The sequence below is a fragment of the Carcharodon carcharias genome, chromosome 4, assembly GCF_017639515.1.
Source record: "Carcharodon carcharias isolate sCarCar2 chromosome 4, sCarCar2.pri, whole genome shotgun sequence".
NCBI classification, from domain to species: Eukaryota; Metazoa; Chordata; class Chondrichthyes; order Lamniformes; family Lamnidae; genus Carcharodon; species Carcharodon carcharias.
Genome location: NC_054470.1, coordinates 188593391 through 188618340, shown reverse-complemented (window position 1 = coordinate 188618340; position 24950 = coordinate 188593391). Strand labels below are relative to the sequence as shown.

Below are 24950 nucleotides of genomic sequence, written 5' to 3'. Positions count from 1 at the left end.
GCCTAGGTTGATGCTGGATGGTCCGTCCATTTCATTCCTTTTTTGTGACTTTGTAGCAGTTTGTTAGAACTGAGTGACTTGCTAGGCCATTTCAGAGGGCATTTAAGAGTCAACCAACACATTGTTGTGGGCCTGGAGTCACGTGTAGGCCAGACCAGATAACGACGACAGATTTCCTTCCCTAAAGGGGCATTGGTGACCAACCTGGCCGAGTCCTAAATGACTTTTGGAACAATTGACAATGGTTTCATGGTCATCATCAGACTTTTAATTCCAGATTTTTATTGAATTCAAATTCCACCATATGCCATGGCAGGATTCTCTTGATTACTAGTCCAGCAACAATACCACAACGCCATCACCTCCCAGGCGGGTGTGCTCTCATGGATATCAAAGGTCGGCTACAAAGACACTATGAAGGCTTCACTTAGGAATGTTGATATTGACTTCAGGTATGTCAAGCTTGTCCATGATCGCCGTACCAGTTGCAACCAAATAAAAATGTGACCTCTTCGAAAACAGACGCATATTAGAGGCAGAGAGATAACTTGAGGAAAGGATATCCCAACTAAGCAGATGATGAAGATGGTCATCTTCGCCTCAAAAGATGAACAAGAAATCATTACTGAATTAGTACAGCTGTTTAGTCATGGAATCTTTGGTCCTTTACATACATGTTTGTTGAACTAAAGTAAGTGACTTTTATTATGGGGCTGTGGAGCAAAGAGCAGGAGAGTGGGACTAATTGGACAGTTCTTAAGTATGCACAATGGTCTGAATAGCATTCCTCTATGTGATAAGATTCTATGATCCTCTGAAACTAGCCGCAACACCTGGAGTTCACACATGCGCAGTTAAGCATGGATTTCCAAAAATTGCCTACACTTGCTCATAGGGGTGCTGAAGTTCCCCCAAACTGCAGCAATCAAGTAGAAATCACTGAAGTGACACAAACCAACCTTTTATTAGGTTGCTATTACAGCTATTAGTTTTGCTGTAAAAATTCTTGAAAATATATTTGGCTGTTGAATGAGTTGTCACTGAGTTTGTTATGCCGTACTGTTCATATTGCTGCTGAACAGTCTCAAGGTCCCTGAAAAATGTCTTCAATGCAATTTTTTTAAGTCACATTTTAAAATCTATTATTTTTTATTTCTTGTTACAATATTTTAGCTTCTACCTTGATCCCATGTGTATTTCCCAATCATTTATTTTACTCTCTGTAAAGTTTTACTTAAAAGTGGAAAATTTCAGTGGATTTTACTTCTTGGTCTGCTTCTGTGAGATTACTTCAATGCAGTTGGCTGCTTACCCTGCTTGATGGCATCACTGTTGCTAGACACCTGGAGATCCCTTTGACTTGACACCAGATTCAAACTGACATTGGGAAAGAGGAAATCTACACTACAGAGAGTGCTCAATTTTTGCCGCAGCTTTCTTTGAGGTCAGCTATGAGCACCTTCACTTCGCTGTTGGGGACTGTGAAATCTGGGCCTTATGATTCTGTTATTCTCAGTGTTATGATGAGACTGGCTTTGATTTGGCGCAGATCATAGTGCAGCACAGTGTAAATCTGTTTGTGTGTTACACTGTTGTTATCTTGTTTGGCAGAGTTAAACAGTGCAGATCTCAAGACCTACAACAGTGAGAACAGCATTAACAGCAATGCCAGTCTTCCCAGTGTCCAGAGCTGCAGAAAACATGCAGAGCGGCAAGTAGCCAGTTGGGCTGTGTGCTTTGAACGACTCCTGCAAGATCCAGTTGGCATCAGATACTTCTCTGTGAGTAACTCCTCTCTTAACTGCAATACAACTCTGGAAAGGAAAAGGTGAGCGAGGTGGTTTTTTAAAAATTCATGGGATGTGGGTGTTCCTGGCTGGCAACCAGCATTGCCCTTGTTTAAAGGCCAGTCACATTGCTGTGGGTCTGGTCCAGGGACAGCAGATTTCCTTCTCTAAAGGGCATTGTGAACCAGCTGAGTTTTTACAACAATGATTTCATGGTCATCATGAGACTTTTAATTCTAGATTTTTATTGAATTCCACCATCTGCTGTGGCAGGATTTGAATCTGGGTTCCCAGTGCATTACGCTGGGTTTACTGGATTACTAGGCCAGCAGCAATACCACTACACCATCACCTCCCCCATAAATACCTGAAGTTTCCTAATGTACACTATATCATTTGATGTCCTCTGCCTTCTAAACATGCACTACTGAATGTTCAAGAGGTGTTTACTCACATTTTTGAATAAAGGGATGGCAAGAAGAATAGATGGAATTGATGTGTGAATAAGTGATTGGCTTCTCTGTTTATGTTGTAAACCATGAACGGTGAAAGATTTAAATGCCTCAATCAGTGTTTAGGCCTTTTTTTTGTTTAATGGTTATCGTTTCATGACCTATGATAGGAGCTGCTCTCCAATTTTGATCTTTGTAATTTATTCCTTTTACAAGATTCAGCTGTTTTGTGGGGTAACCATATCTAATGCCTGGGAACTAGCTATTTAAAATCCAATAGAATAGAAGAGCAGTAAATTAACTTTGTAAATTCACATTCATATGATTTTGGTAATTTTTTCACCAATGTTTGTATTGTAGAACTTTGTATAGGAACTGCTGAGGTTTTCCCTAAAAAGCCAAATGCTCGCAAGGTTTTCAACAGCACAATGGGAAAGGCCTCAGATTTGCCCCCTAGTCAAACCAAGCTTACTAATCACAGATGATATAATGGTAGGTGAATTACTGTTGCCTTTGTGCTTTGAGCTCAGAAGGGGACGTTTGCCTCTCCTGATTGCTATCCAGTGACATGCAAGAAAATGTGAATATGTGGTACCTGGCCAAGGATGGGATCACCATGGCTGTGATGCCATTAAGGTGAAATTGTTTGCTGATACTCATTTTCTAGTGAAAGATGGCTCTTAAATGAAGTATGGCAGAATTCATGGACCCTATTCGTTCAGTGCCAGAGCACGAAGGAAGAAAGGCTCAAGGCACTTAAAAAATATTTGCATGATGGCGGTGAGGAAATCAACAAAAAATTGCATTGGTCGTGATCAACATCTCAGAGGTGGAGATGTCTCACATTAGGAAGCCATTGATGTGTACCGTAGTGTTTACCTGCATGGTGAGGTTGAATGAGGACAGGAGAATGAAGCTGTTGGAATGGAACCAATATATTGAACTTAGGTGTAAGCTGAAGGCACTGGTGCAGAAATTTAGGGAGGACAGGAGGGATTACCTATTAACTATTCTGGAGTAGCTCGAATTAGCATTTTTGATGAACAGACATGCTTCATGTTTTAAATCTTTTTGTGAAGTTTTTCTTGGCAGTTTTAGCTGCTGTTAACACACTTCCATTCTTTCTCCCTCTGGTTTCATTTGATTTTTGCCACCTGTTGGCATACCTTTCATCTGCTGGTGAGCTATAGGATAGAGATTACCAGATAAAACATCTTCACTTCTACCTGTGTTTGTGACTAAAACTATTTTGCATTATGTTGTAGAGTTGTGAATTACATCTTAAATCCAACTGATTATGCAAAAATTTTAAAGGAATTTTGTATTTTATCTATTCTTGTAGGAACACTGTCACTGGCTCATTTGACAGAAATAAATTGAATTAATTCTTAGATTGTGGTTTCTGGGATTTTTACTGCTCTTTGGGGGATTATATTTAGCAATTCTGCCTATTTTTTGACAATTTGCAAATCTTTGACTTTAACAAAAAGAAATTAGGTGGTAGGTTTGTTCAAGCTGCTGTAACATCAGAAAATAGCACATGGAAAGTAAACCCAAATTTATGTTCTTGCTGTTTTTGTTGATAAGATTGCATTAAAATATCTGGCAGGCACACAACAAAGGTGTTGTCTTAATTATACTTCGAACATGAGATTAGACACAAATCCTGAGAATTGAAAGTGAAATGCATTTCATCTAGAATGTTGTACTGATATCTACATTGCAGGAGTTTATTTTTTGCATATTTGAATAGACTACCTTTGCCTAGTTGATAAACCTCTCCAATGTAGTCAAAGATGTGGTCAAAAACCACCCTGGGACTCTAGAGGGACCTCCCCTGTAATTGGTGAAGGGCACCTCAAGAATCATCCTAACTAGGACTTTGCTAACAGTTCAAAGCAGTGCTATTCCCCTGTAGTTACAGTTTGGCTGTAGCCTGAAGATGCTGATAATCATGGCAACTTTAAGGCCATTTTGAATTTTTCACTCTGTCAGAGCTTCACATATAAGGCCTGTATCCAAGAGATCGGTATGCCTTAAGTATACAGTAAATGGCAGAACCCTTAAGTGCATCGACGGGCAGAGGGTTCTGGGTGTACATGTCCACAGGTCACTGAAAGTGGCAACGCAGGTGGATAAGGTAGTCAGGAAGGCATATGGCATGCTTGCCTTCAGTGGCAGGTGTATTGAGTATAAAAGCTGGGAAGTCATGCTGCAGCTGTATAGAACCTTGGTTAGGCCACACTTGGAATATTGCGTGCAATTCTGGTCACCACATTACCAGAAGGATATGGAGGCATTGGAGAGGGTGCAGAGGAGGTTTACCAGGATGCTGCCTGGTCTGGAGGTTATTAGGAGAGGTTGGAGAAACTCGGATTGTTCTCATTAGAGCGACGGAGATTGAGGGGTGACTTGATAGAGGTTTACAAAATTATGAGTGGCATGGACAGAATAGATAGTCAGGAGCTTTTTCCCAGGATGGAAGAATCAATTACAAGGGGACATAGATTTAAGGTGAGAGGAGAAAACTATAAAGAAGATGTGCAGGGCAAGTTTTTTTACACAGAGGGTAGTGAGTGTCTGGAATTCACTGCTAGAGGAGGTGGCGGAAGCAGGTACGCTAGTGGTGTTTAAGAGGCAGCTTGACAAATACATGAATAGGATGGGAATAGAGGGATACACACCCCGGAAGTGGAAAATGTTTTAGTTGACAGGCAATGTGATCAGCGCAGGCTTGGAGGGCCGAATGGCCTGTTCCTGTGCTGTACTTTTCTTTGTTCTTTGTCTCCTCCATGTTTCAGTGCTTCTGCAGAGATATTGTCTTGACCAGCTGCTTTGTTGTTTTTCATCTGGTTGGAAATTCTACCAGATGAAAGCCTTCCCTCAGGAGCTAATTGCAACTGGGCAACCTGGAAGTGTCTTAACAGACTTAGGACAGGTGTAGGTCATTCAAAGGTGCCATTAAGCAAATGGGGATATACAACCTGCCCGACAACTTGTGGGTGTGGAACTGAGCCACAGACTATGCAACATCTCCTGCAATGTCTTTCGCTAGAGGAACCCTGCACTGTTGCAGATCTTGCCGAATTCAACAACAAGGCACAAAAATGTGTCCTGTTCTGGCTGGGCCATGTATAGACTGTCCGTGGACACAATAAGAAGATCTGGTTGGAAGCAATTATTACTTCAAGCGTTGGCTCAGTGCCTAGCTCACTTCTGATTGCATGTTATAGGAGGTTCTCCAGCAGCTGCATGTCCACAGTAGAGTACTGATTGAATAGTTCTATAAAATAGTTCCAGCATATGTTAATACTGTCCATGTCTTTGAGGACAGTCTTGGCATCTTTGGATCTTAACAGCGTTTGTCCGTGTGTTGAGGATCCATAGCTTTCATTGTTTGCCATGAAAAAGGTGCATGTGTCTTGCATGCCAAAAAGGAGTTGAATTTCCTCAGCCTTATTTGTCCACCATTAGCTTTTCAAATCACAGGCTCTTCACCAGCAACAGACTATCAGTCTAGATTTTGTGTTCAGATTCAAAGAGTGACTTTTTGACACAGATGCACAAGTGTTACTGACTTAGTCAAGCTGACATATTTAATATATGTGCATAACGTGTCTTCTTTCCTTAGCATTGAATTTCACAATAGGCAAGGTAAATAGAATTGCTTCTGTATCGGATCAATTAATGTAGTAGCTTATTATTCAGGGTGTTAACTTATTTTATCTTATTAGGAGTTCCTTAAGAAAGAATTCAGTGAAGAAAACATTTTGTTCTGGCAGAACTGTGAGTACTTCAGCCAAATCTCTCAGCATGACAAGAAACAGGTGAGAAATGTGTTAAAACGTTATCTGTTTTTCCATGACAATTTTCTTGCCACTGCACTTTTATACTCTTCATAGAGAGCCCTACAGTACTTCTCCCAAGTGACTCTCTATAGGTTTTATGATCATGAGTGAAAATAATGATAAGGGTATATTTTGGTACAAATAAACATAAAGCCTTTTTTATTATTATTATTATAATAATCATACCATCAAAAGAGTGCAATATAATAACAAAACCAAATATATCCTCTTTTTCACAGCCTCTTGGCTTAATGTGAGCAATGCAGCTAACCACTCATTTCAAATTTTCAGTATTCGCAGTTTTTGCTTTTGTCCTGCCAATATAAATACTGCTTTACTGTGATCTACAATATGATGTTGCAGGAACCAACAAGGGAAAAACAGTGAAGAAAAGAGAGAATGTGATGAGACTAAAAGGCATCTTAGAGGCAATCGCCACAGTTTGTAGCAATCTGTATCCTCCCTCTACCTCTCATTCCTGGAGATTTAATAACCTCACAGCACATTTCATTATTTTCAAAACGCAAAATCTTAACCTAAAACATTAAAACCAAAAATGCTGGAAATGCTCAGCAGGTCAGGCAGCATCTGCTAAGGGAAGCAGAGTTAATGTTTCAGGCTGATGTGGCAAAAGAACCAGAGACAATACGAGGAAAACGTTTTTCATGCAATGAGTGATTAGTATTTGGAATGTACTGCCTGATTGCGTGGTGGATACAGACTGAATTATAGATTTCTAAAGGGAATTGGATAAAAAATATGGAGAAGAAGGAGGATAGAAAGAGCCTGTGCAGACCATATGGGATGAATTTATGATTCATTCTCAATGTGTACCACTTCTAGATTTTGTTGCAAAAAAATAGTTTTTGAATATTCAACCTGAAGCAGTGTATTGGCAAAATAAAGCAGTGCACCAAAATGCATTACAGTGAAAAGACACAAAATGTAAGCTTCTAATTTCAAATAAAAACAAAAATTGTTGGAAATACTCAGCAGGTCAGGCTGTATCTGTGGAGAGAAAAGTTTCAGATTGAGATGACCTTCCATCAGAATTGAAGAAAAGTAGAAATGTAAGCATTTTTAAGACAGTGGAAGGGGGACAGGGCAGGAAGAACAAAAGGGAAGTACTGTGATGGTGTGGAGGGCAGGAGAGATTAAATCGCAAAAGGTTTCGTGATGCAACAGCTAAGGAGAGTGGTATAGGATATAATAAAGAAACAAAGGTTGTGTCCTATATCAGATATTGCAGATTCCTTATGTCCTCTTCACACCATGCCCTCCCACCTATTTTTGTATCATCAGCAAATTTGGACTCATTACACTCTGCCCCCTCCTCCAATTCATTAATATAGGTAGTAAATAATTGAGGCCCTCAGAGTTATAGAGGTCTACAGCACAGAAAAAGGCCCTTTGGCCCATTGAGTTTGCAATGGTCAAACAAATACCTAACTATTCTAAACAAAAACTATTCTAATCCCAGTTTCCAGCACTAGGTCCATAACCCTGTATGCCATGGCATCGCAAGTGCACATCCAAATACTTGTTATAAGGGTATTTGCCTCTACCACCCTTTCAGGCAGTGAGTTCCAGATTCCCACCACACTCTGGGTGAAAAAATTCTTCCTCACATCACCTCGAAACCTCCTGCCCTTTACCTTAACTCTATGCCCCCTGGTTATTGATCCCTCCACCAAGGGGAAAAGTTCCTTCCTGTCTACCCTATCTATGCCCCTCATAATTTTATACACCTCAATCATGTGCCCCCTCAATCTCCTCTGCTCCAGGGAAAATAACCCCAGTCTATCCAATCTCGCCTCATAACTATAACTCTCCAGCCTAGGCAACGTCCTGGTAAATCTCCCCTGTACTCTAGTGCAATCACATCCTTCCTATAATGTGGATTCCAGAACTGCACACAATAGTCTATCTGTGGCCTAACCAGCATTTTATACGGTTCCAGCATAACCTCCCTGGCTCTTATATTCTCTGCCTCAGCTAATAAAGGCAAGTATCCCACATGCCTTCTTAACCATCTTATCTCCCTGTCCTGAGGGTCTGGTGGACATGCACACCAAGGTCCCTCTGATCCTCGGTACTTCCCAGGTACTACCATTCATCATGTATTCTTGTGCCATGTTTGTCCTGCCCACTTATCCAGATTAAATTCCATTTGCCACTGACTAGCCCATCTGACCAGCCCATCTATATCCTCCTGTAATATAAGGCTGTCCTCCTCACTATTTACCACCCCACCAATTTTCATATCATCCACGAACTTACTGATCAACCCTCCTACATTCAAAACTAAATTGTTTATGTATACCACAAACAGCAAGGGACCCAGCGCTGATTCCTGTGGAACCGCACTGGACACAGGCATCCAGTCACAAAAACACCCCTCGACCATCACCCTCTGCTTCCTGCCACTCAGCCAATTCTGGATCCAATTTGTTGGATTGCCTTGGATCCCATGGGCTCTTACCTTCTTTATCAGTCTCCCATGTGGGACCTTATCAAAAGCCTTGCTGAAGTCTAAGTAGACCATGTCAAATGCATTGCCCTCATCTACACACCTGGTCACCTCTTTGAAAAATTCAATCAAATTGGTCAGACATGACCTCCCCTTAACAAAACCATGCTGACTGTCCTTGATTAATCCCTGCCTCTCCAAGTGTAGATTGATCCTTGTGGATCAGCCTTAGGGCCTCAAGAGAGACACGGAAGAAATAATCACCTACCTGTTTTCCTGTGACGTCACACTCTGGCTCTGACAGGTAGAAATACGTTGAAGGGGCTGTCTGCCACCGATTTTTGTCTCCTGCTGCCGCTGTGCTTCTCGCGCAGGTCCACTCTCTATGTGCTGGGCCTCCCTCTGTCACCGGTTTTTATCTCCTGCCACCACAGGAATGTTTTTCTTGGAGTAAAGAAGGCTGAGAGGAGACTTGATAGAGGTATTCAAGATTCTGAGGGGTATGGACAGGGTAAATAGTGAGAAACTGCTCCCACTCAAGACAGCTTCAAGAACTAAAGGGCACAGATTCAAAATAATTGGCAAAAGGAGTAAAAGAGATGTGAAGAAAAATTTTTTCATCCAGAGAGTGGTTAGAGTCTGGAGCGGACTTCCTGAAAGGGCAGTGGAGGCAGGTTCAGTCGAGGTATTCAAAAGGGAATTGTATGGCTATCTGGAATGAGAGAATGTGCAAGGTTAGGGGGATAAGGCAGGGGAGTGGGACTAGGTAGAATGCTCTTTTAGAGAGCTAGTACAGACTTAATGCGCTGAATGGCCTTCTTCTGCACTGTAAAAATTCTGAGATTCTGTTTGAATCTGGGGGGCTCGTAAAATGTAGTACATGGCCTCCCCATCTGCCCCTGACCTTTCTCAAATTTAATGGGGAGCATTGGAGACGTTGGTAGTGCTGCCTGCCCTGGGCCTGTTGAGGACCTTAAATGGCCAATTAATTGCAGCTTTAGCTGTGCAGTTGGTGTTGGGCAGGGGTGGGGGGGGGGGTGGTAGAAACTGCTTTGGGGATCCTCCTATGCCCATCGGTGGCACCACCTCCCCAAGTGATCCATCTTGCTTTACCCTGCACCCCTTAAGTATTTATTGACTTGCTCTATTAAAAAAATGAATCTAAAACATGTGTACTTGTAGCAAGTGGTTGAAAGTTTTAAGTTATTTGTGATATTGTGCATCAGCCTGAATGGTAACTTTTGCTTGTGAGGGTTAAAAAAGTTACAATCTTTTTCACTTTGTTTCTGTGTTTATTTTTTTTAAATATCCACTTGTTAAGCACAGTAGTTGACTGATACTTAACCCCAACATGGTGAAATACATTTTACAGCTTTTTGTTCCTTTTGATTCCACTGTGTTTTACAGCTTTTGTATAGAGCTCGGGAGATCTACAACAACTTTTTATCCAACAAGGCACTTACACCTGTCAATATCGACAGCCAGGCACAGTTAGCTGATGATATCATTAACGCACCGCACCCAGATATGTTTAAAGAGCAGCAACTACAGGTGTAGTAATACAAGCAGAGCATTCATTCATTTAAATAGTCCACTAATAAACTCTCTTCCCACTATCCCCTCGCTTAAAAACCAATAAATTGTGATAAGTATTTTGTAGGAGTAATAACATTGTTAAATAGGCCTAATTGCAGAAAGTATTTTACGAAGGAATTTTCCATAACCATAACTTGTGATTTCACATACTAATCCCAGTACATGCATTGCTTTTATTTGTTATTCAATTGCAGTTTTTGTTTCTACATTTACCTACACTTAAGTAGCATTCACTATGCATGCAAAAGTAATGTTATATCTTTGTTTTGATCTGAAAGTAACTTTTGAGAAAAAAGACTACAATGTTTCTTTCTTCCAAAATAGATTTTTAACCTGATGAAGTTTGATAGCTACTCTCGTTTTCTGAAATCAACACTCTATCAAGAATGCATGTTAGCAGAAGTGGAAGGCCGCCCCTTACCTGATCCTTGTCGGGTACCATGCAGTCCTACCTCAAGGCACAGCGCCAGCTTGGACCGGTCCGACCATTCTACCCCAAACAAAGTACGTATTTAACCTTTCAACTCTTTTATTAATGTCAATTTGTACATGACCTGAGTGTATTGGGATAGGATGAAAGAGAAAGGAAAACCCTTAGGATTCTCAACTCCTGGCCATTATCTAGTGCTCCATGCAGAAGGTAAGAGTGTAAGTGAGGACAGGATTGGACTTGGATAATCTGTCAGTACTCATTTCCTAGACTCAGATATGACACATTGGCACTTGAGTGAAGTAATGTGGGGTGTCCATGAAACTGCAGCCCAGCATATTGCCTGTACTCTCAGAAAAGAAGGCAAGAAAATCAGGGAGGTGAGGGCTGGGAGCAGAACAATGAATTAAGGAAAAAAAACAGCTTCCAAAGATGAGCGAGTTACATTCTTGTTCTACAATCAAGTAAGAGGCTTAAGTCCAATTAATGTGGTCAGTTCAATGCAAGCAACAAGAGGTTAAGAACATGTTTCAGTATAGCTACAAGAGCACCCTTCATTCCACTGCAGCCATATTCATTATTACTCTGAAGTCATATGGACTCAAAACATTAGCTCTGTTTCTCTCTCCACTGATGCTGTCAGACCTGTTGAGTTTTTCCAGCATTTTCTGTTTTTATTTCATCATTACTGTAATTGAATAGTGTTGGAAACTGATATAATGCTAGATAACTGCATTCTTGATTTACTTTGGTGCAAGCTATTTAAATTGAATGTTGGCATGCATTCTAATATGTGAAGATGAACTTTATGGAGAAGAGACTAATTCATATTGCATTGGTATTAATATAATAACCATTTTAAAACTGCTGGAATTTAAAGTAGATCTGTCAGTATCTGTGAAAGAGAAATGTAGGTTAAGATTGTAAGTTTATACCATTCACCAGAATTGAAAGCTTAAAAGATATGCGTGCACCTTTACAGGGTGCAAGAGGAGAAAATGATATGGGGTAGGGAGGGACAGCAGATACTGCAATGACCAGACAAAGTTAATAAATAGTCATTTGGTAGTTGTTATGACTGATGCAGTTGGTAAAGCGGAGTTATTTAAAATTCCCAGAGTGAAACTTTAAACAATTGTCATAGTCTATAATTTTAAGTGTTAATTTCGAGATGTGACTCTAAATTCAGGAATCAGACCACCAGTTCCCAAGGTTCTACATTAAACTAAAGGAAACATTTTAATCATTTACACAGGTTAAAATAGATGTACACATGGCTACAAATTACTACTATCATAACTTTTAACAAATTCCCAAACTAATCTCCATTTAGGCCACAGCAACTCATAGACTTAACCAAACACCAGACAAAGCATTTTCACTGAACAAATTCAAAATGAGATTCTTTCACTTTGGTTGCTGCGGAGCCAGTTGGAGGCTTACAGCTGCCTTTTGATCTCACATTGCTTCTGCCCTGCACACCCGAAAACTACTGAAGTTGTACCTACCAGCCCCATTGAATGTTTATTCTCATTGTATCAACAACCTCTGAACTAAACCTGTCTGTCAATAAAACCCCTTTCATTGTACCAACTTTATTAGTAATATAAACATATTGCTTGGTAGCTGCTAGAAAGGCATCCGTTTTCACCCTACTTCTTAAATGCTCTATTCAAAAAAAATGCAAATGCACGCTATCTCTCTTACATATCAAAACTAGTACATATCAAAACTAGTACCCATCAAAGCACCCAGACTAGCTGGCTTTAATCCAATTAAGACACACCCACAGTCTAAACCTCTATTTTAAAATAAAAATATTTTCCAAAATATTATATACATTAACAGCCTCATGACCATAGTATTGCTAAAAAGAGAGACATGTCTAAGCTTTCTGTCTTGTACTCATCAGGACACTTGCAAGAATACCAATATAAGGGGGAAAACAACAACTGTATGTGAAGAGAGTGCTGATTGGTTGGCCAGTGGCAATGCCATGGAGAATGCACCACTGATGGTGACTGACAGTTAATTGCCAAGCATTGTTTGAAATTGAAACCAGGCAGCTTGACCCTGATTGAACAAGGCATTGCCCTGAGGAATGGGTCAGCAAGTGGCTCTCACTTATTTTGTTTAGCTGAAACAGGCGCAGCATATGTACATTTTCTTTCTGTCTGCAAAGAACAGGGCCCTGTGGATTATTATAGCTTCCAGTACACACAAATGCACCACATTGCAGGCCCAACTGACAATCTTAAATTGGTTTGTCACCGTAATTGTTAGCACATTGAGGAGTATTTAGCAGATGTTGTCCAATCTTAGACATGTCTCTTTTTTCAGCAATACAAAGTTAATAGATCAAATGACCTTCAAACTAGTGAAGCAGCTCTGAACCTTCTTGAATGATACATATACATACATGCATATGAATTAGGAGCAGGATTAGGCTATTCACCTCCCTGATCCTGCTTTGCCATTTGATAAGATCATGGCTGATCTGATTGTGGCCTCAATTCTACTTTCCTGTCTACTATCTAGTGACTCCTACTGTCGATAATAATGATAGCAAATGCAATGGTTTTAATTTTCCAAAATTCCCTAGATTCGGGAAGGGTACCAGCAGATTCGAAAATAGTGAGTGGAGGGAGACAGAAAGCAGGAAACTATTTATTAGTGTTCTTTGAGGAAATAACAAGCAACTTGGATATTGGGGAACCTGTAGATGTGCTGTATTTGATTTTCAGAAGGCATTTGGCAAGGTGCCACATCAAAGATTACTATACAAAGTAAGAGCTCATAGTGTAGAGGGTAAGATATTAGCGTGGATAGAGGATGGGTTAGCTGACAGGAAACGGAGTAGGGATAAATGGGTCATTTTCAGTTTAGCAAGGTGTAATGATTGGAATGCCGCAGGGATCAGTGCTGGGGTCTCAACTATTTACAATTTATATCAATGACTTGGATGAAGGGATTGAATGTATGGTAGCTAAATTTGCAAATGACACCAAGATAGGCAGGAAATTAAGTTGTCGAGGAAGTAGAGAGTCTGCAAGGTTAAGTGAGTGGGCAAAAATTTGGCAGATGGAGTATAATGTGGGAAAATGAGAACCTTTTTGCTTTGGTTGGAAGAATAGAAAAACAACATACTATTTAAATGGAGGGAGATTGCAGAACAGTGCAGTACAGAGGGACTTGGGTGTTGTTAGGAAAGAGACAGTTTAAGTTATATTTGTATTTGTGATTGTTAGGAATGAGTTTTAGCTATAAAGTTTAAGTTTGATTTGTATGTCTGTATGTGTGTGTTAAGAAAAGGTTAATTTGAGTTTTAAATTCATTTTAAAAGGTGAAACCTGAGATTTAGTTTCCTTTTTGAGGGAGGTAGCAGGTCTAAAGCTGTTTGCATACCTGTATTTCTAATGAGTTTTTACAGCTGTTGCAGTGAAGTTAAAGCAAACACAAGAGTAGAAAAAAACTGTGTTGTAGCCTAGCAATAGAGGTCCAGAGAGGCAGGCCCCATCCACATACAGAGAGAAAAGCAGTAGTTTGGGTTCAGTTGAAAGTAGTTGCCAGAGAGAGATTGGAGCAAAGGGACAGAAAACAAGTCCCCAAGCTAAAGAAGAAAGTCCCCAAATCCAAGGGAATAGAACAGGAAAGATCCCAAGCAAACCTTCTAGCCAAAGGAAGGACGTGGAAAAGGTCCTGTTGAGTGCAGTTAAGAGTGAGGTGCAGAGGAAGGCTTCAAGCTTAAAGGAAGAAAAGCTCCAGGAAGCAGATTTAAAGCGAGAGGTCCGAAGGTTCAGAGATGCCTGAACATCTGTAACTCTTTGCTGTGGGCATGTGAAGCAGTCGTGTACTGTTGATGGTAAAGTTGCTGAGAGTGAGTGGAAGAAAGTTTGAATGCATGTGGTAATCCAGGGGAGAGGAACATCGGAAGGAGAGTTTGAAACTCTGGAGGTAGACCCTTGCAGAAGGCGTATGAGAGAAAGGGTCGGTTTGGGAGAAAATTCCAAAGCAAGTTCTTGGCAAGTGGAGATTGGAAACCCTCGTGTGAAAGACGGAGTTCAGTGAGGCTGATTGGCTCATGTTGTGACAAGCATCTGGGGGGGAGCTGATGAGAAATTCATAGCATCTGTTTGGGTGGCAGCTGTCACTTGGTTTCAGAGTGTGATGTGCCTGACCACAGGCCGCCTGTTGGTTTACATGGACTGTGCACTTACTGTGAACATGAGAGCATAAGATAGCTTTTGTAATTTGTGTTATCCTAACAAATCTGTTTATATATGTAAAGATATAGTTGTGGGTGAAAGAGTAATGTAACCTGAGTTTTTCCAGATATTTTTATTTTAGTAATGTAATATTGTTGATCTTGTCTAATAAATGTTTTATTCTTTTGTTAAAAGTTCATCGGCTAACTTCTGTGACCCTGTTCAGTAGCCACTCCACATATTTAAACAAAAAAATAAAAGGATCTAGCAAGCTAGCTTCCACCCTGGGATCAGGTTTGTTCAGTAGTAACATCAGCTGGGGTCATAACAGTGTCCTGGTACAGCAAGTGATTAAGAAGACAAATAGAATGTTGTTGCTTATGGCAAGGGGAATGGAATATAAAAAAGTAGGGAAGTTTTGCTGCAGTTGTATAGGGTGTTTGTGAGACCACATTTAGAGTACTGTGTACAATTTTGGTCTCCTTATTTAAGGAAGAGCGTAATTGCATTAGAAGCAGCGCAAAGAAGGTTCACTTGACTGATTCCTAGGATGCAAGTTTGTCTTATGAGGAAAGGTTGGACATGTTGGGCCTGTATCCACTGGAGTTTAGAAGAATGAGAGGTGATCTTATTAAAGCAAACAAGATCCTGAGAGGACTTGACAGAGTGAATGCTGAAAACATATTTCCCTATGTGAGAGAGACTAGATCTAGGGGGCACAGCTTAAAAATAAGGGGTCTCCCATTTAAGCTGGAGGTGAGGAGACATTGTTTTTCCCTGAGGATCATTAGTATGTGGAATTCTGCTCCCCAGAGAGCAGTGGAGGCTGGCTCATTGAATATTTTTAAGGCTGAGTTAGGTAGATTCTTGACTGACAAGAGAGTCAAAGGGATAGACAGGAAAGTTGAGGCCACAGTGAGATCAGCCATGATCTTAAATGACAGGGCAGAATGGCCCACTCTTCCTAATTTGTAAGTAAGAGCAACAAGATCATTGGAAATAGCCATCATTCCTAAATTTCACTCTAAGTCATATAGCATCCTTAATTTTTTTTTCATTCATTCACAGGATGTGGGCTTCGCTGGCTGGGCCAGCATTTATTGCCCATCCCTAGTTGCCCTTGAGAAGGTGGTGGTGAGCTGCCTTCTTGAACCGCTGCACTCCATGTGGTGTAGGTGCACCCACAGTGCTGTTCGGGAGGGAGTTCCAGGATGTTGACCCGGTGACAGTGAAGGAATGTTGATATATTTCCAAATCAGGATGGTGAGTGACTTGGAGGGGAACTTCCAGGTGGTTTTCCCATGTGTCTGCTGTCCTTGTCCTTCCAAATGGTAGCAGTTTTGGTTTGGAAGTCTTAGGAGCCTTGGTGAATTCCTGCAGTGTAAATGGCACAAACTGCTGCTAATGTGTGTTGGTGGTGGAGGGAGTGAATGTGGTGCCAATCAAGCGGGCTGCTGTGTTCTGGACAGTGTCTAGCTTCTTGAGTATTGTTGGAGCTGCTCTCACCCAGGCAAGTGGTGAATATTCCATTATACTCCTGACTTTTGCCTTGTAGATGGTGGAGACGCTTTGAGGAGTTAGGAGGTGAGTTACTCGTCGCAAGATTACTAGCCTCTGATGTGTTTTGGTAGCCACAGTGTTTACATGGCTAGTCCAGTTTAGTTTCTGGTCAATGGCAACCCTCAGGATGGTTGATAGTTGGGACTTCAGTGATGGTGATGCCATTGAATGTCAAGGGACGATGGTTAGATTCTCTCTTGTTAGAGATGGTCATTGCCTAGCATTTGTGTGGCATGTATGTTAACTTGCCACTTGTCAGCCCAAGCCTGGATATTGTCCAAGTCTTGTTGTATTCGGACATGAAATGCTTCAGTATCTGAGGAGTCGCAAATGGTGTTGAACATTGTGCAATCATGAGCAAATATCCCAACTTCTGACCTTATGATGGAAGGAAGATCATTGATGAAGCAACTGAAGATGGTTGGGTTGAGGACACTACCCCGAGGAACTCCTGCAGTGATGTCCTGGCGCTGCGGTAACTGACCTCCAACAATCATAATCGTCTTCCTATGTGCTAGGTATGAGTCCAACCAGCGGAGAGTTTTCCCCCTGATTCCAGTTTTGCTAGGGCTCCTTGAAGCCACACTCAGTCAAATGTGGCCTTGATATCAAGGGCAGTGACTCTCACCTCACCTCGGGAGTTCAGCTGTTTTGTCCATGTTTGAACCAAGGCTGTAATGAGGTCAGGAGCTGAGTGACCCTGGCAGAGCCCAAACTGGGCATCAGTGAGCAGGTTATTGCTAAGCAAATGCCACTTGATAGCGCTGTTGATTACCCCTTCCATCACTTTACTGATGGAGAGAAGACTAATGGGGCAGTAATTGGCCAGGTTGGATTTGTCCTGCTTTGTGTATGGGACATACCTGTGCAATTTTCCACATAGCTGGGTAGATGCCAGTGTTGTAGCTGTACTGGAACAGCTTGGCTAGGTGCGCAGCAAGTTCTGGAGGACAAGTCTTCAGTACTATTGCTGGAATATTGTCAGGGCCCATAGCCTTTGCAGTATCCAGTGCCTTCAGCCATTTCTTGATATCATGTGGAGTGAATTGAATTGGCTGAAGACTGGCACTTATAATACTGGGGACCTCTGGAAGAAGCCAAGATAGGGGATCATCCACTTGGCACTTCTGGCTGAAGATCGTAGCATATGCTTTAGCCTACCTTTTGCACTGATGTGCTGGGCTCTCCCATCATTGAGGATGGGGATATTCATGGAGCCTCTTCTTCCTACAGTGAGTTGTTTAATTGTCCACCACCATTCACGATGGGATGTGGCAGGACTGTAGAGCCTAGATTTGATCCGTTGGCTTTGGGATCAATTAGCTCTGTCTATCTCTTGCTGCTTATGCCATTTGGCACGCAAGTAGTCTTATGTTACAGCTTCACCAGGTTGACACCTCATTTTGAAGTAACATAGAAAATAGGAGCAGGAGATGAGCCATTCTGCCCTTCGAGCCTGCTCCACCATTCATTATGATCATGGCTGATCATCCAACTCAATAGCCTGCTCCCGCTTTCTCCCCACATCCTTTGATCCCTTTTGCCCCAAGAGCTATATCTATCTCCTCCTTGAAAATGTTTTGGCCTCAACCACTTTCTGCGGTAGCGAATTCCACAGGCTCACCACTCTGGGTGAAGAAATTTCTCCTCATCTCAGTCCTAAATGGTCTACCCCGTATCCTCAGACTGTGAACCATCAGTTCTGGACTCCCCCACCATCGGGAACATCCTTCCTGCATCTACCCTGTCTAGTCCTGTTAGAACTTTAGGTTTCTATGCGATCCCCCCTAATTCTTCTGAACTCCAGCGAATATCATCCTAATCGACTCAACCTCTTCTCAAATGCCTGGTAAACCTTCGCTGCACTTCTTTTATAGCAAGGACATTCTTAGATAAGGAGGCCAAAACTGCACACAATATTCCAGGTGTGGTCTCACCAAGGCCCTGTATAATTGCAGGAAGACATCCCTGCTCCTGTACTCGAATCCTCTTGCTATGAAGGCCAACATACCATTCGCCTTCTTTACCACCTGCCACACCTGCATGCTTACCTTCAGTGACTGGTGTACGAGGACACCCAGGTCTCATTGCACAATCCCCTCTCTCAATTTATAGCCAATAATCTTGCCTTCCTGTTTTGCTACCAAAGTGGATGACCTCACATTTATCCACATTAAACTGCAAGTATGCCTGGTGTTGCTTCTGGCATGCCCTCCTGCACTTCATTGAACCAGGGTTGATCCCCTGGCTTGATGCTAATGGTAGAAAGGGGGATATGCTGCGCCATGAGGTTACAGATTGTGTTAGAGTGCAATTCTGCTGCTGGCCCACAGGATGCCCAGTCTTGAGTTGCTAAAGGTGTTCAAAATCTATTCCATTTAGCACTGTGGTAGTGCCACACAACACGATGGACGGTATCCTCAATGTGAAGGCAGGACTCTGCCTCCACAATGATGCTCATGGACAGATGCATCTGCGGCTGGCAGGTTGGTGAGGATAAAGTCAAGTATGTTTTTCCCTCTTGTTGGTTCCCTCACCACCTGCCAATGACCCAGTCTAGCAGCTATGTCCTTTAGGACTCAGCCGGTAGTGGTGCTACCGAGCCGCAGTTGGTGATGGACAATGAAGATCCCCACACAGAGTACATTCTGTGTCCTTGCCACCCTCAGTGCTTCCTCCAGAGTTGATGTTGAGGACTCCCAGGGCAACTGCCTCCCGACTATTTACCACTGTGGCGCCACCTCTGCTGGGCCTGTCCTGCCCGTGAGACAGGACATACCCAGGGTTGGTAATGGTGGTGTCTGGGACATTCTCTGTAACGTATGATTCCATGAGGATGACTATGTCATCTCTCCTAATTTTGGCACTAGCCCCCAGATGTTAGTAAGGAGAACTTTGCAGGATTGACAGCCTATTCCGGTGCCTAGGTCGATGCCAGGTGGTCCTTCTGGTTTCATTCCTTTTTTGTGACTTTGTAGCGGTTTCTTACAACTGAGTGGTTTGCTAGGCCATTTGAGGGTATTTAAGAGCCAATCACATGCTGTGGTTTTGGTTCACATGTACGCCAGACCAGGTTTCCTTCCCTGAAGGACATTATTGAACCAGATGGGTATTTACAACAATTGACAGTGGTTTCACGGTCATCATTAAACTTTTAATTCCAGATTTTTATTGAATTCAAATTCCACTATCTGCCGTCGTGGGCATTCCAACCCGGATCCCCAGAGCATTACCCTGGGTTTATGGACAATACCACTATGCCATAGCCTCACCTTGGGCATATATCTCCATTCATTCATCGTCACTGGATCAACATCCTGGAATCACCTACTGTGGGGGACTATCAACATGGGATGTTAGCGACTTATTGGAGTTTAGAAGATTGAGAGTTGACCTTGTTGACACATAGTCCTGAGAAGGCTTGACAGTGTTGATGCTGAGAGGGTTTTTCCCCCTTATGGGAGAGATTAGAACCAGGGGACACAGTTTAAAAATAAGGGGTTTCCCGTTTAAGGCGAAGATGAGGAGAATATTTTTCTCTTGAGTATTGTTGGTCTGTACAATTCTCTTCCCTAGAGAGCAGTGGAAGTAGGATCATTGAATATTTTTAAGGTGGAGTTAGATAGATTCTTAAATAAAAACAAAAAAACTGCGGATGCTGGAAATCCAAAACAAAAACAGAATTACCTGGAAAAACTCAGCAGGTCTGGCAGCATCGGCGGAGAAGAAAAGAGTTGACGTTTCGAGTCCTCATGACCCTTCGACAGAACTTGAGTTCGAGTCCAGGAAAGAGCTGAAATATAAGCTGGTTTAAGGTGTGTGTGTGGGGGGTGGAGAGATAGAGAGACAGAGAGGTGGATGGGGGGGTTTGTGGTTGTAGGGACAAACAAGCAGTGATAGAAGCAGATCATCAAAAGATGTCAACGACAATAGTACAATAGAACACATAGGTGTTAAAGTTGGTGATATTATCTAAACGAATGTGCTAATTAAGAATGGATGGTAGGGTACTCAAGGTATAGCTCTAGTGGGGTTTTTTTTATAATGGAAATAGGTGGGAAAAGGAAAATCTTTAGATTCTTGATTGACAGTGAGGCAAAGGTTATGGGAGGTACAGAGGAAAATGTTGAGGCCGAATTCAAATCAGCCATGACTTTATCAAATAGAAGAGCAAGCTCAAGGGCCAAATGGCCTACCCCTGCTCCAAATCCATATGTATATGTATGATTCAAGGAGAAGGTTCACCACTATCTTGTCAGATCAATTAGGATTGGTCCATAAATGCTGACTTGCTGAGAATAAATATATAAATATAAATGATGGAAAAGGTTTTGAAAATTGAGCACATCTTACAATGGATGGGCCATCTAGGGAACATGAAAATAACCCCAAACATCTCTTTTGCTCTCCCCTTTTTCCTCTGTTTAGTTTTACATTGTGACTCACTGACCTCTGTTGTCAGATATGATAAAGGGTGTGCACCTAAAATATTAAAATGCTAACGGACCAGTGATATATTTTTTAACCCTGTTAAGTTTACTTACTCTTTACTAGATTAAATTTTAGTACTTAAAGACACAAGACACATCATGCATCTGTTAATAAGTCCCAATTTTAGCATTGACTAAACTGGCTTTCAGTTTAAGTGTTTTCAACAATCAGATCAATTCACTAGTGGTCTATAAATTATAGAACAAATCTTCAGTCTCCACTCCCAGCACTAGTTTTGCTAGTCTGAACCATGAATCACAGATAGGGTTATAATTTTACAGAATGGAATCTGAAACCCATGCTCTGAACCTGAAACCTTTTTAGTCACAAAATTTGTCTCCTATCCAATGAGGATGTGTAAAGTTTTCTGTTTCAGGTTTTTCTATCTGACTAAATGAAGTGAATTGTTTTAATTTTAAAAAGTCTTAAGTACTATGTGTTGGCTAAATATTGCCAGTATGCTTCTGATCCATTGAATTAAGCATTAATTACTTAACCTGAATAGAATAAATATTGATATAGAACCATAGAACACTACAGCACAGAAAACAGGCCGTTCGGCCCTTCTAGTCTGTGCCAAAATATTATTCCGCTAGTCCATAACCCTCCAGACCTCTCCCATCCATGTATCTATCTAATTTATTCTTAAAACTTAAGAACGAGCCTGCATTTACCATGTCAGATGGTAGCTCGTTCCACACTCTCACCACTCTGAGTGAAGAAGTTGCCCCTAATGTTCCCCCTAAATCTTTCCCCTTTCACCCTCACTCAAGAAGATATCTTCTTGCACCAACCAATTAATAGGTAAAATAAAGCAACAGAGGAGATGAATACTTTGAGTCACTGCATATGTTACTAAGGCTAATATCTTAATTTTCTAAGGGGGAGAAATTTGTTTGCAGTGACTATGAAGATTAATGTTGATTCCCTGGTGTAGGCAATGCAACACAAGTTGCGAAGTTGCTCTGATCCACTACCCACAAAAATCTGACTGTGTTGTGTTTCAATTTTCTATTACTTTGGTGGAAAAGAGAGCATTCATTGAATATGAATAATATCCTCTAATGTGCCAATCTGTTAATTATTGCATGTGAAAAGTATAGCACTGTGGTTAGCACTGCAGATTAGTAAATTACCACAATTTGCATGACATTGTTTTTATTCCTTGCAGACTTTAAAGTGCCAGAAAGATTACAAGAATCTGTGGTACCAAAACAGGCCATTAGCCCAGCTGGACAATACTGGTGTTTATATTCTAGACAATCCTCCTCCCACTCTAAATATCTCTTCCCATTCTGCCTCCTGATCCCTCTATTCTGTGAAAACTGAGGCAAAGGGCCAGACTTTCGTTCCTCTGTCCATGTCAGAATGAAAATGGGGAGGATTTAAAAAAGAGCAGGCGGGGAGGGTATGAGGGGCCATGGGGAGTGGCTGAGGGGCTAAGACCTTTTGAACTTACCTTTCAAAAGGTTCCCAAATCCAGATTATGGTTCATGACACCTCTGAGGGACCGTGAACCACAATCACAGAGATGCTGACCTGACTTCATAAATTTTGGTGGGGGGGGGTGGTGGTCTGGTGCTGGTGCTGGGAGGTGCTGACTCCTGCACTGCAGCCAGCCAGGCTGGGAGTGCAGGATACGGTCTTGCTACCTGCATCTTTATCCCTCACTGGCAAAATTGGAAATCGTTTGGGTTGTACCAACTTCACAAAAATCTGGCCCTTAGATTTAGTTGAAGCCAGATGTACTCAATATCACCTGTTGGAGTTTCTCAGAGGCATCTCCTACTGATTGCTCTAAAAAGGATAGTCGAATATACAAACAACCAAGCAGATTTGCATTAAATCTATTTTTAGATCAATCAAGAATATCATTTTATTTGTTTTTTTTTGCCCTCCATCTTTTTTGGATTTATGTTTCTGAAAAACTGCAGAGGCTGAGAGATAGCAAGCTACTACTGACACTAATCATGGGAAGCAAATGTATTACAAGGGCTATTCCCTTGACTGGTCCAAGGAATGCAGAGTGTTTTACTGAACAAGCAGTAATAACATTAATTTGCAACTTTATCTTTCACTGAACAATTATTGGACATATATGCAAATATATACTTAATATTCACTGTGCTTAGCCTGTTTCCTTCATCTCTAACTATCAGATGTGCTAAAACTATGAACTTCAATTTTAAGCAAACCGTATTTGTTCTCAACCATCTAACTTAATATCACTGGCTTAGATGAAATTTTAAAATATTTTTACTTGGAACTTACTGTTTTTTGGGGAAGGAAATTTTCTTCCAAGTTTATTGATTCAGGAACAGACAGGAAGCAGCTGAGATATGAAAAGGCTGTGCCTTTCAACAGTTTGAAACAGGTTTAAGCAATTATTTTACTTATGACACCCACCTGTAGGCAAATTAATACTTTACTCAGCATTGTCCAGAGATAAGTTTCTAATCACAAATTTTATTCAGTGGTTTTTTTTTCTGTTCAGTCCAGCACAAAAATTAAATCGGGCAGATTACTACCCATTGAACTTGAAGATGATAATGGCAACAAGAAGAGGGGAACATTTTTTTCCTGGTCACGAAGGAGCCTGGGAAGAACTCAGAAGAGAAAAGAGAATGGAGGTTCACATGCCGGTAAATTCTGTATGCTTACATATTATCATTTGTAAAAAGTACTGGATTTACTAGAATGGTTCCAGGGTTGGATTTTAGTTACAATATTTGGTTGGAAAGGCTGGGGTCGTTCTCCTTGGAGCAAAGGAGGTTGAGGCGAGATTTGATAGAAATGTGCAAGATTATAACAGGCTTAGATGAGGCTGGTAAGGCAAAACTTTTTCCATTAGCCGATGGTAAAAGGACTAGAGGACACAGATTTAAGATTCTGGGCAAGAGATACAGGGGGAAAATGTGAAGAAGAACTTTTTACACAATAGAAAATTGGAGCAGGTTGTTCGGTCCTTCGAACCTGTTCCACCATTCAATATGATCATGGCTGATCCTCTATCTCAACTCCATAATCCTTCACCCCGTCCCCCCATACCCCTTTTAGAGCCCAAGACCTATCTATTTCCCTTTAAATATATTCAGTGACTTGGCCTCCGTAGCCTTCTGTAATAGAGAATTCCATAGGTTCACCAACCTGAGTGAAGAAGTTAAAAACAAAAAAACTGCGGATGCTGGAAATCCAAAACAAAAACAGAATTACCTGGAAAAATTCAGCAGGTCTGGCAGCATCGGCGGAGAAGAAAAGAGTTGACGTTTCGAGTCCTCATGACCCTTCGACAGAACTTGAGTTCGAGTCCAAGAAAGAGTTGAAATATAAGCTGGTTTAAGGTGTGTGTGTGTGTGTGTGTGTGTTGGGGGGGGGGGGAGAGAAGTGGAGGGGGTTGGTGTGGTTGTAGGGACAAACAAGCAGTGATAGAAGCAGATCATCAAAAGATAACAACAATAGAACAAAAGAACACATAGGTGTTAAAGTTGGTGATATTATCTAAACAAATGTGCTAATTAAGAATGGATGGTAGGGCACTCAAGGTATAGCTCTAGTGGGGGTGGGGAGAGCATAAAAGATTTAAAAATATTTTAAAATAATGGAAATAGGTGGGAAAAGAAAAATCTATATAATTTATTGGAAAAAAACAAAAGGAAGGGGGAAACAGAAAGGGGGTGGGGATGGGGGAGGGAGCTCAAGACCTAAAGTTGTTGAATTCAATATTCAGTCCAGAAGGCTGTAAAGTGCCTAGTCGGAAGATGAGGTGTTGTTCCTCCAGTTTGCGTTGGGCTTCACTGGAACAATGCAGCAAGCCAAGGACAGACATGTGGGCAAGAGAGCAGGGTGGAGTGTTAAAATGGCAAGCGACAGGGAGGTTTGGGTCATTCTTGCGGACAGACCGCAGGTGTTCTGCAAAGCGGTCACCCAGTTTACGTTTGGTCTCTCCAATGTAGAGGAGACCACATTGGGAGCAACGAATGCAGTAGACTAAGTTGGGGGAAATGCATGTGAAATGCTGCTTCACTTGAAAGGAGTGTTTGGGCCCTTGGACGGTGAGGAGAGGGGAAGTGAAGGGGCAGGTGTTGCATCTTTTGCGTGGGCATGGGGTGGT

The 24950-nt window shown here is 41.6% G+C and overlaps 1 protein-coding gene across 3 annotated transcripts in view; it reads left to right on the top strand.

Annotated features, from left to right (window-relative positions):
* Window positions 1–24950, top strand: part of rgs12b (regulator of G protein signaling 12b) — a 273901-nt gene that overhangs the window by 154384 nt on the left and 94567 nt on the right. For all 3 annotated transcript variants that reach the window (XM_041185750.1, XM_041185752.1, XM_041185751.1), the window contains 5 exons: window positions 1612–1781; window positions 5974–6066; window positions 9965–10108; window positions 10478–10657; window positions 23334–23481. In XM_041185750.1, coding sequence (XP_041041684.1) covers window positions 1612–1781; window positions 5974–6066; window positions 9965–10108; window positions 10478–10657; window positions 23334–23481 — 735 coding nt within the window. The remainder of the gene's footprint in view (window positions 1–1611; window positions 1782–5973; window positions 6067–9964; window positions 10109–10477; window positions 10658–23333; window positions 23482–24950) is intronic.